The sequence below is a fragment of the Aricia agestis genome, chromosome 20 (assembly GCF_905147365.1).
Source record: "Aricia agestis chromosome 20, ilAriAges1.1, whole genome shotgun sequence".
Classification (NCBI taxonomy): domain Eukaryota; kingdom Metazoa; phylum Arthropoda; class Insecta; order Lepidoptera; family Lycaenidae; genus Aricia; species Aricia agestis.
Genome location: NC_056425.1, coordinates 2199983 through 2213170, shown reverse-complemented (window position 1 = coordinate 2213170; position 13188 = coordinate 2199983). Strand labels below are relative to the sequence as shown.

Sequence of the window (13188 nt, the reverse complement as noted above, 5' to 3'; positions counted from 1 at the left end):
ACAGAAAATATACTAAGCAGTTATAGGTATCAGAGAAGTTGATTCATAGGCAGATGGAGACCTACGTAATTTGGTTGCGCTATGTTAAAATCTATCAACCAATTACGATTAGCTTTGAATTGGCATAATATGACGTAGGTCATATTTTGGTCAGGTTACCGCTCTTCATAAAAATTACTGCCCCCCTAGACAAGTGGCAAAACGCTACAAAATGTATGCGATTTGACATAAGTCATCGTTTCGCTAGCGAATACTAATGTCAAATCCATACATTTTGTAGCCTTAGCGTTTTGCCACTTGTCTAGGGGGGCAGTGCTCCCAAAGTGATAATGCGCATAGAAAATTTCGTAATTTTTCGGCAACGATCGTATTTTCCGAGCGTCGGAAGACGTCGGTGCAAGCGCTGTTTTAAACTTAACTTTAAGAAAAACAGCGCTTTGCAGCGACGTAAAGGCGCCGCGCCTGACTTTGCTTGGACGTTACCATGGTAACGCCGCGATGGCTTACCGGTGAGACAGCGACAGCGGACAGCCACCGGCTATATGATACTTATTTACTTCTATTTCCTTTGAACAAGGTGCAAGGTTTGGGGCTCTTACGTTTCATAGATTCGGGTGTTTTCGTGATTACGACCGTTAGCGAAGATTTCCATGCGCATTATTAATTTGGGAGAACTGTAATTTATTGGAAGATGTCGGTAATTTTCCTGTTCTGAGGTAAGCACTCATATACCTAGTGCGAAATATAAGACGGACTACGATTGAAGCAACATTCATGGTCCAAATAAGTCTTATCCTACGAATAATAAAAACTAGTCTTATCATAATATTATAATTTATAAAGTATTTTCTTAAATATCATTCAGTGTACTGGCCAGAATTGCCCATGACGTTTAGGCGTTTATTAAAGAGTTAAATAGTTTTTGTTGTAAACGTTCACCATGCTGTAAACGAAACACCCTGTACTTGATTATATCTGAAACTGTAACACATTTAATATGTATAAATAACAATTGTTACTCAGTAATTACATTGTAATTATCAATATCCGTTAGTTGATTATTAATAATTTAAAATTAACCACATTATTACGAATGTTAGCAACTACTTATATTAGCATTTTTTCCCTAAATGTCCATCTCAATTTTTAGTTTTTATTATTTTTTCATCCCGGATCGAGTACATATTATAGGATGTTAGAAAACGATAATAAAGTCCATAGCAAAACACTTATCTACCACCCCAGTCTCTACCTTACTTCATATTTAAATTGATATACATTATATACATACCATACTGCAGAGGCAGATAAATGATAGCGACAAATATAACGACGCAATAACAAGAATAAAAGATTAAGTCTCTGTGACAGAGCGTATTATACCTACTACCTCTACGAGATATAGGAATATAATTATAATAGGCGAATATGACAGTACTGTCGCCGGATCGAGGCTTAAAACTAAGGCGCGATGAACATTTTTAGAGTTCCGTACCCAAAGGATGAAGACCCTATTACTAAGACTTCGTTGTCTGTCCGTCTGTCTGTCTGTTTATCTCCTGGCTGTCTCCAGAACCACCATAGCTAGAATTCAGACGTAACGTACAATACGTACGTTTTTCAGGCTGGAAACTATTAAGTGCACACCAAATTTAATTGATATCGGTTAAGCCTACGAATAATAAAAACTAAGGAAAAGTAACTCCGTCAAAAAACATGCTCCACAATACTTGTCAAAAAAGTGTACCTTAGGTACACATTTCAATACATTTGCAAAATTTAGGTGACCTTGAGCGGTACTAGGCTGACGTTACATGACAGATCAAAAGGAACCAAATTTAGAACGGTAATAGTATGGGAGTTACGATTCCTTAGTTTTTATTATTCGTTTAGCGCTAAAAGAAGAAACATCCATACTAATATTCATACATATTATAAATGCGAAAGTGTGTCTGTCTGTCTGTTACCTCTTCACGCCCAAACGGCTGAACCGATTTTGCTAAAATTTGGTATGGATATACTTTAAGTTTCAGTAAAGGATAAAGGATACTTTTTGTCCCGGAAAAATGTACGGTTCCAGCGCGATAAACTAATTTTGGCGCAACGGAGTTGCGGGCGTCATCTAGCAATATTATTGGTACTTAAGCAGATAGGTAGGTATAACAACCGCATGCTTATAAATATAATTTGTCGCATCTGTAAATTATTCTTTGACGAATACCTATGCTCTGGCAGATTCAGCAAAATTCGCAGGTTTCATGTTCTTAACCCACCTTCAAACGGACTTTGGAGCCAGTGACACTAGCACCTAACGTTAGGGAATATTATCGGTAAGTCCATTTCATTATTATTACTATAACATGTATTAAAAAAAAATAATCTATGTATATATAAAAATGGATTTTCTCGTGTCACAATTAGTTACCGTACTCCTCCAAAATGGCTTTACTGATGTTCACAAATTTTATATTTGTTGAATAAATTTAAATAATAGTAAATTATTACAAGTCGAGACTGCCGCCGACCATTATTTGCGTGACGGGATAGCGATGGACGTATCCAATTGCCATGGTTCCGTACTTTTTTTTATGAAATAAGGGGGCTAACGAGTAAATGGGTCACCTGATGGAAAGCAACTTCCGTCGCCCATGGACACTTGCAGCATCAGAAGAGCTGCAAGTGCGTTGCTGGCCTTTTAAGTAATACGGGAGGGTAGGGAAGGGAAGGGAATAGGGGATTGTAGGGAAGGGAATAGGGTAGGGGATTGGGCCTCCGGTAAACTCACTCACTCGGCGAAACACAACGCAAGCGCTGTTTCACTCCGGTTTTCTGTGAGAACGTGGTATTTCTCCGGTCGAGCCGGACCATTCGTGCCGAAGTATGGCTCTCCCACGTAAAAGAGTTACACTCATTTAGTCACGTCTTCAATAAAATAATATGGGCAAAATACTTTATATAGCAAAACAACATTTGCCGGGACAGCTAGTGCTTACATATTTTTTTTTCTCGCCTGCAAAACTCAGAACGTCTGAAGCATTTCGCTAATAGTCTTGAAATATTGGTGAAAGTCATGGGAAGGCTTTTACGGTGAGAAGATGTAGGAGTTAGGTGATACGAAATATTTTGAATTAAATATTCCGTTTATCGAGAAGGGCTTAAAGCTATATCATAATATCGCGCTGTGACCAATAGGAGAAAAATAAATAAATAAATAAAAATAAAATACGTTTATTGCAGACAATTACAGTCCATAGACAATTACAGTCCATAGAGAAAAGAGTCTTGCCTCCATTTGTGGAAAAATTACGTTTTTTGCATAAATAGAGGCTTTGCAACTTTTAATGATTTTAAAAAAATGTGCATTGTATGTGTAGCCAGATATATTAGCCAGATGATGAAGTAGATAAGTTACAAGGGTTGTTCAAATTAAGTATAAGGGGAAAAATGAGTAATTGCCCTTTTAAAATGTTAGTTATCTGGTTCTTTCACTCACGTCTTAGTCATATCCTGTTTTAAGTACCCCTAACCCAATTTTCTGCAAAATCGGCTCAGCAGTTTGGCCGTGAAGAAGTCAGACAGACAGACAGACAGATAGATACAATTTCGCTTACAATATTAGTAATGGATTCCTTTTAGGGTTGTAAAAAATCAACTTTAAATATTTTTTGTATAGGTATAATATGGACTTATTAACTAAATTTTTTTATGCAGTTGACTCAGGCAGAAAAAGAAATTCGTACTCAATTTCAAAATTAATCTTATATTATGTACAGTGACGGATTAACGGCTGTTCCCAATATTCGATCTATCTCTGGTTTTGCCCTACTAGAGATAGGAATAGCTCACAATTGACATAAAATATTTTATGTCTAATCTGAGCTATTCCTATCTCTAGTAGGGCAAAACCAGAGATAGATTAAATATTGGGAACGGCCGTAAGATTACTTGATGCCCTAAGCAATCCATGACTGTGAACTATACCCCCCCCCCCTAACCGTATGTAAACTAGAATCGGTCTTGAAACTTTTACCACCTAAAACCAGGTTACAGGTTTTTGGAGACGTGAGACGTGATGCCCTAAGGACGGATGTTTTCTGTATTTCATCTGGTGCCCCCTCAGACGTGATGCCCTAGGCAATTGCTTAATTTGATTAAGGGTTAATCCGTCATCGATTATGTATGAGTAACTCTCATCTCAACGTTCCCTAAAAAACTAATGACTTACTTGTACGTGCTAATAAAAACTTATTTTATTACCTTTCAGGGTGCGATTTTCTCAATAAAAGGACGGAGGTCAATGCAGTAAAATGAATATTGGTAAGTCAAATAAAAAAAAACAGTTTTTAGTGTTTTAATCTAATTATTTTTATACAATGAGTTTCTAAAATACTAGAGTAGCAATGTCTTACAAAAGATTCTCAGAAATGCATAACCACTTTTTTGTCCAAAAGACAATGTCAAGTCATATATTCGTTATGTCATTATGTATGTGAGATATGCCTGCAGGCATCTTCGAAGTGGCAACGCGTTGCTATCGTAAACTTCCAATCTAGTTACGTTAGTAACATAGAATATCATTATTTTTATACTGTACTAGATGACGCCCGCAACTCTGTTGCGCCAAAATTCGTTTATCGCGCGGGAACCGTACGTTTTTCCGGGATAAAAAGTATCCTATGTCCTTTCCCGGGACTCGAAGTATCCCCATAACCAGCAAAATCGGTTCTGCGGTTTAGGTGTGATGAGGTCAGACAGACAGTCAGACAGATGAACAGACGGACAGACGGACAGACAGACAGACACACTTTCGCATTTTTAGTATTATAATAAGTATATAGTATGGATAATCAACAAGTCGGCTAGACGACGTATAGTCGTGTGATTGAATGGCGTTGTTCAGTCAAAGGGCTAGCTGTTTGATTGAACGGCTATTTAAACCAGTCAGCTGCGACAGATATATTATTAACATGCATCTAGGGTAAGAGCGTCCGTGGCCTATAATGGGTAGATATTTGGTTGGCACTCGTGGCGGGCGCAGGTTCGATCTCGGGTGGAGGCGTGTAGTGTATACCAATGAGACATTTTCTGATCTCAAGTACATAATATGGACGCTCATAATATGGTGAAGGAAAAAAAAGTCCCAGACGTAGTCCGGTTCTGAAGGTCTCGTTCTGACCTTCCAGAAAGAGTAAATCAATTTCATAGCTTAGGTGTATTCTTTGCGGTAACTGAAGGAATCTGGTCTTCCAGTGCCGGACATATTTGACAGTTGCTTCCCACTCACACACTGCTAGACACCCTCAAAGTCTAATAAGTACTTTAAGGGCCTGTTTCACCACTTCCTGATAGGCTATCCACCACTTAACTTGACAGATGAAGTATGGAGAATCTGTCAAAAAAGTTATGAATAGCCTATTTGGCACTTTATCAGAAAGTGGTGAAACAATCCATAAAAAAGCCAAAAATATCCGGCACTGGAAGACGACATTCTAAGAGTAGATTTAAATTTCATAAGCTATGAAATTATTGAGCTTTACTCTTTCTGGAAGGTCAAGTAGACCTTCAGAACTGGATACCTTTTTTTATGAAATAAGGGGGCAAACGAGCAAACGGGTCACCTGATGGAAAGCAACTTGCTTCGCCCATGGACACTCGCAGCATCAGAAGAGCTGCAGGTGCGTTGCCGGCCTTTTAAGAGGGAATAGGGTAATAGGGGAGGGTAGGGATGGGAAGGGAATAGGTGAGGGTAGGGAAGGGAATGGGGTAGGGGATTGGGCCTCCGGTAAACTCACTCACTCGGCGAAACACAGCGCAAGCGCTGTTTCACGCCGGTTTTCTGTGATAACGTGGGTATTTCTCCGGTCGAGCCGGCCCATTCGTGCCAAAGCATGGCTCTCCCACGTATGCGTAAGATGACATTCTAAGAGTAGACATTCTAAGAGTAGACATTCTAAGAGTAGACATTCTAAGAGTAAAACTCAACTCTTTCTGGAAGGTCAGGTAGACCTTCAGAACTGGATACCTCCTAAAGTAATTGCGACCGAAACTCCACAGTTGCTGGTCGTTCTTCTAAACACATTAGGCCGAAGTTACGCGGCGTAAATTCCGCATGATTACGTCCGCAATGTCAAACGCCTACGAAATAACGGACGGAACGCGACGGAATAGTGTGTCATCGGTAATTTAAAATACATTGCGGGCGTAATCATGCGGAATTTACGCCGCGTAACTTCGGTCTAGTGTATTTAGACTCTAAAGACCACAAACAGGTAAACGGAGGCAGGTCTAACTATTGCAGGCTCTTACTCTGTAAGTATTTAAGACAACTTTCATGCCATTGATTTTGGTTGCCAATCTATACAGGATAACAATAATAATAATACCTATGCACGCTTCACACCACGTCAGTCTGGCCCCATGCTAAGTACCTGAAGGACTTGTGTTACGAGTACCAGACAACGGAAATATTTTATACTATACATGTATAGTATAAAAGTATTAAATATATTATATATTATGTATATACTTTATATTTAAGATTACATAATATATATAATACACATCCAAGACCCAGGAACATTGAAAACTTTTTGTTCCGTCGGCGGGATTCGAACCCGCGACCCCCGGCTTGAGCTACCAACTCGCCCACCACTTACTGTGCCACAGAGGTCGTCATGTAACCAAAGAAAGTGATAATACTTTAGGTTTTTCGTGATTTGTATGGGCAAGCGCCCAAACGTCATGGATTTTCCCATACAAAAGTACATACACACCCTAAAATATTATCACTTAGTTTTGTTACATACTGTATAAATGTCCAGTATAATATTTTTATGTCTTCTGTTTCACCTGACAAAAGGAAAGATAACGTGTTTACCAAATTTATTATCTACGTATGTATGTGTATTGTATGCAGTATGTATGTATACAGTACTTAATTAAATATAGGTAGGTACTATAGGTAGGTATAGAGAGAAAGTTACTTAAACATTTAAAATATAATATTGGCCTATGCCTTTCTGACCTGTAGCAAGCCTGTAGCTGACATTTCACTGGACTGGAAAAGCATGGCAGTAATACTCCATTGCTTTATCCATTTATTTGTTACGCGATAATATAAATATGTAGTTACTAAATACTTATTTTCTCATTTTCAGTGATACTATTGATCGCGTTGACGCTGCCTGCAGCTTACGGGTACTGCCCTACAAAGGACATAACCTTTCTGGGTCACTGCTCGTACAAGATCAAATGCAGCCGCGCCCTGAACAACTTCCGACTGGAGCCCTACTGCCTCGGGTCCAGCAACTACAACACAACCATCCACATCACCGTGGACGAAGCCGAGGAGACCCTGGATACTCACGCCAACCCGGAGGTTCTACAGGCTGTTACCTCCCTGACAGTCTTCGGGGACTGGTCCGAAACGAACATGTCGTTCGTACAAAACATGTTTCAACTGAGGCACTTGAAGGTAATCCACAGCAGAATCCACCGAATAACGGGCAGCCCCTTTCGATACCTCAACATTATACAGAGTATCTCTCTATCCCACAATTCGTTGACCGACCTGGAAGGAGTATTCCAGTTCGAATCCTCACCCACGAGGCTAAAAACGTTGATCTTGTCCTACAATAAAATTGACAATCTTAGAAGGGATACCTTCGAAGATCTATCGAGGCTCACCGAGCTCGATCTCTCCTACAACGCCATCTCCGACCTCAGCGATGAACCGTTCGCAAACTTGACCGACCTCGTAACTCTTAAGCTGAACAACAATAGGATATCGCAAATAGGCAGTGCATTTAACTACACTAGACATCTGAAACATCTTTACTTGGCTAACAACGAAATCGATAACTTAAACGAATATTCTATAGCGACGATCAACGATTTGGAAACGTTGGACATCTCGCGAAATAAAATAGCTCAATTCGAGCCGGCCGTGCTCTCCAGACATTGGGATCATTTGGATGACCATTCGATTTGTAGGATACTACTGTCCGACAACAATATAGTTTCCGTACCAAACACGACGTTGGAGTATCCGACTAAATTGTCTCGTCCCGTAAGAAATATTCTGAAAAACCGCGTGGACGTGCATGTCGATTTGTCGAAGAATTCTATTAGCAATATCGAGTACAACGCTTTCCAAGCTATATCACATTTGACTGCGCTCGACGTTTCGGCCAACAAACTATTGACGTTTATCGTTAACGCTGAACACTTGCAGTACATCACCTACCTCAATTTGAGTTGCAACCATTTGACGAGAATACATTACGAAAGTTTCGCGCTGATGCGTAGCCTACAAAGCTTGGACTTGTCGCACAATAACATGGACGAGTTCCCCGATGAACCCCTAGGAGAAAGCACGCAGCTGAGAAGACTGAATCTAACTAATAATGCCATAGAAAACATCGACAGACTAAGATTAACATTCCATACTCAAGGGGGTGTGCTGGATCTATCCAACAACGGCTTAACTACGCTAAAGGTACCAAAAGACGAAGCCTATGGGCTGACTGATTTGATACTCAGCTGCAACAACATCACCGAGTTGTACCAGGTTCAATTGAACAGCCAGTACCATCTGTTGCATCTCAATTTAAGTCAGAATTACATCCAGGAACTAGACGAGAACTCGGTGCAGCTGCCTGAATCGCTGATCTTTTTGGATTTGAGTGCAAATATAATTCAAGTGATCGAGCCCTCGTCGTTCCAGAAACTGCCGTTTTTGAACAACTTGAGGCTATCTCGGAACAGAATAAGAGAAATCAAGTATGGAACATTCAATGGGCTTACTTCTTTGAAATTTTTGGACCTTTCGTTTAATAACATAGACCATCTTGACTCAAAATATCTTCTGGATTTGCAATCTTTGGAGATCCTATCATTGAGGAGTAACCATCTCAACTACTTGGACCACAACACTTGGCTTACGCATAAGCATGATTTGATGGTATATTTGGATGACAATGATTATTCTTGTGATTGGTTGGCGAAGGCTCTGCAGGACTATCAAAATGGATACTCAAAAATGAGACCTATGGCGCTGAGGAAACCGACAACGAGGAATTCAATTTTAGACATTCCTTGCTCGCAGCTGGACCAAAAGATTGTAGATCCCAGCTCAAAGTATGTTATGAGTGATGATCGTCTGCTTGTGATGACCCAGAAGATTCTAGAGGTCCTCAAAGAGCAGAGTGGTTACATGAAAAGGATTCTGAAGTAATACAAGAATCATTTTTACTGATGTAATTTAGTAGTAGTTTATCTTAAGTTCTTTTTTTTATTTCGTCGATTAATTCTTTTTAATTATATTACTTTAAACCTGATTTTGACATTTTAGCTGTTTTAAAAACAGCTATGTTATGTATGAGATCTAAATTTTGATTTTAATTATAAGCATTAGATATAAGTTAAACTGTCCCAGTTTTATGTCATTAATAAAATTTAATTACTTTTATAATTGTTTAACTTGTCTCCCTATTTTTTTTTTTTGCTTTACAATAACTTACGGGTATCCAATAACAGTATTAGTAAGTCCCAATAAGTAACTAATAAAATCAACGGCGAGCTATTAATTAAATACTTATTAAGTACCTTTTATTTTCAATTATTTAACTTATTTTAATTTTAATTTTTAATAAAATAAGTGCCGTAACTAATCACCACAAAGCCACAAACAAGAAGATAAACATTAAAGTCAGTTAAAATTGAAACTTCGATGCAATTTGACGACCTCTGTGGCTCAATTGGGTGAATGTGTGGCAGCTCAAGCCGGGGGTCGCGGGTCTGAATCCCACCGACGGAACAAAAAGTTTTCAATGTTCCCGGGTCTGAATGTGTATTAAATATGTGTATGATATAATAAAAATCTTAAAATTTAAGATTTTTATACTATACTATACAATTATATATTTAATATATCATTGTATAATAAAAAAATATTAAATATATTTCCGTTGTCTGGTAAGTACCTGAAGTACCTGAAGGACTTGTGTTACAGGAACACAAGTCCTTCAGGTACTTAGCACGGGGCCAGAGTCCAGACTGACGTGGTGTGAAGCGTCCATAGATATTATTATATTATTATTTTTATATTTAAGTACAAAAGGCTTTTGTTTTATTTCATTTACACAAAAAGTAAGATATAATATTATCCCACCAAAAACATTTTCATGTAAAAATGTTGCCAAGATGAGAACATAATAGTTTGTGGTGTCAAAAAGTAGCGAGATCTCATGTAGAGCCAAGTTTCTAACCTTACATACTCATCCCTAAATCTAAAAACTTTAATTTTACACTAAAGCTCGGCAAAATATTTGATAATAATATAATGTGTCATTCGTACGAGAAGAATCTAAAAACTCTACACATTAGTCAAAACCGGTGGCCTGGCCATTTTAAAATTAAAGTTATTAAGTACAACAGAAAAGTAATATATATTAAGTTTAAAGCCCATAGCATGACGAATAACAAAATGGCCAAGACACCGATTTTGATTCTTCTCGTACGACTGATACATTATATTATTATCAAATATTTTGCCGCGCTTTAGTGTAAAATTAAAGTTTTTAGATTTAGGGCTGAGTATGTAAGGTTACAAACTTGGCTCTACATGAGATCTCACTACCTTTTGACACCACAAACTATATTATGTTCTCATCTTGGCAACATTTTTACATGAAAATGTTTTTGGTGGGTTTTCATTTCTTTTTGTAAGTTGGTTTATGTTGTTTTTCTTCTAGTTAATTTCTTTTTGGGTGAATTACTTTTAAGTTTCCGTACCCAGAGGGTAAAAACGGAACCCTATTACTAGACTTCAAGATTTCCATGCGCATTATTAATTTGGGAGTACTGTAATCGTAATACGATTAAGATCATTCATTAAGGTTGGGTTGCACCAACTAACTTTAACTATAACTGTAACTTTAACTATAACTTTAACTACAATGCAAAATGTTAAATCTTTGGTTAAAGTTAAAAATGGACGCCATCAAGACGCCATATTTAACCATAACCATAGAGCTCGACAAGGTTTCAAATGCACGTGGCGAAAAAAGGAACTAACCGGCTGTCATCATACAAAAACGCCATTTTTGTCAGTTTTCCTTTACCAGCAGCGCCCCCGCCCACGTTCATTTATAACCTTGTTGGACCAGCTGTCATCTGTCAATTTCTCCGGTCTAAGTTAAGGTTAAAGTTAAAGTTAAATTTAGCCATAACTATAACCATAACTTTAAGCTTAACTTTAACTTTAACCACGCCTCTGGTGCAGTGCAACTCAACCTAAGAGTGAGTTGCACCAACTTAGTTTACCTGTAACTTTAACTACCTATAAAAATGGCAAATGAACTGTCAAATCCCTTGTTAAAGTCAATAATGGACCTAATATTTGACGATAACCTTAACTTTAGCTAATAACCATAACAACGCCTCTGGTGCAACCCACCCTAATTCGTTTCCAAAGAACATAATAATTTCATTCATACATTGACCTTATAAACGAGAATTAGATACATCTACTGACTGTCAAACAATCCAACACGTTAATCTCACGAAATGTAACCACGGGGAGAGGGGGGATCAGAAAATTTGTAAAAACACCTCACGTAATTTGTGGACGCCCCCTTACTGCTTTAGCAACAATTATTAATACTAACTAAAAACAATATAAATTGAATATTTTGGGGGGCTCTCATACAACAAACGTGATTTTTTGCTATTTTTGTTTATTGATAATAATAGATGTCGCTGCTGGTCGTCTACATCGCGATATAGCTAGCACGAATAGTATTTAACTACTTGTTAATGTATGTATAACTCTTGTCAATAAATTATGTATCTGATGGGTATATACATCGCACTATTGTTTGACGCGAAGATGATTGATATAGCCGTTCAACTTTTAGGTATAGGTTTCATATTTGTACTAACCGATGTAAGACGTTGTTAACATCCTTAAAATTAAATATTCGAAAAGAATTATTGCTGAGGCCTGAGGGCTGAGACTACAACTATACTTTGAACTTACATATTTTTAAGACGATTTAAGGTCTTAGAGTCTACAAAGTGAAGTAATTATGAATATAAGGAACATAATATTATAATATTTTTTTTTTTTGTTTAACTAATAATTATAATAATACTTTTGTACCTTTCGGGGTTGAAACCCTGGGTCCCTGGTGCCAAACAAATGTTCAGAGAGTTATCCCAAAGACTGGTTGAGAAAACTAACGATCCCAGAGCTGGCGCTTACCTCGGCCAGCGTATCAGTCTTGCGATACAGCGAGGTAATGCTACCAGCCTCTTGGGTACATTGCCCGCAGCCTCTGACTTAGATTTAGTTTTTTTATATATAGTCTTTGTTTTATATTTTAGCATTATTTATAGTAATAATTATTATACTTAATATAATATTAAGTATATATAAAGAGTTACAGAATGATTCTGTACTTAATAAAAATTACCACATGCGTTTTTATGAAATTAAGGTGCAAACGAGGTCTCTTTCCCTTTTTAGGGTTCCGTACCCAAAGGGTAAAAACGGGACCCTATTACTTCAATTCAGACTTCAATGTCTGTCCGTCTGTCTGTCTGTGTACCTCCAGGCTGTAACTCAAGAACCGCTATAGCTAGATTTCTGAAATTTTCACAGATTGTGTATATCTGTTGTCGCTATAACAACAAATACTAAAAACAAAACAAAATTAATATTTAACGCGGGCTCCCATACAACAAACGTGATTTTTTTGCTATTTTTTGCTCGATATCAATAACTGCAACACATAGGCACTTAAAATATTGACGAAATACTCAGTTATATTTGTACTTTAATAATCAATAATAAAATTTAAATAAATTAAATAATAAATGGGGGCTCCCATACAAAAAAACACAAATTTCAGCCTATTTTTGCTCGATTGAGGTACGGAACCCTTCGTGTGCGAGTTTAACTCGCGCTTGGCCGATTTTTTATGAAATTCGGGGACTAACAAGCAGACGGGCCACCTGACGGAAAGCAACTGCCGTCCTCCATGCGGTCCATGGACACTGTAACATTAAAAGACTTGCAAGTGCGTTTTCGTCCTTTTTATGAAGGAATAGGCTAAGGGAATAAGCAGAAGAGAACAGGGATAGGGAATAAGGTATAGTGCAATTGGGCTTCCGGTCTCCGCTTAA

General features: G+C 37.9%; 1 protein-coding gene across 1 annotated transcript; it reads left to right on the top strand.

Annotated features, from left to right (window-relative positions):
• Positions 1 to 2257: 2257 nt before the first annotated feature.
• Positions 2258 to 9467, top strand: LOC121737256 (leucine-rich repeat-containing protein 15-like). Its single transcript, XM_042128877.1, has 3 exons — positions 2258 to 2330; positions 4265 to 4317; positions 7158 to 9467. The coding sequence occupies exons 2-3, from the start codon at positions 4308 to 4310 to the stop codon at positions 9233 to 9235; spliced, it is 2088 nt and encodes a 695-aa protein (XP_041984811.1). The 5' UTR covers positions 2258 to 2330; positions 4265 to 4307; the 3' UTR covers positions 9236 to 9467.
• The last annotated feature ends 3721 nt before the right edge of the window (positions 9468 to 13188 follow it).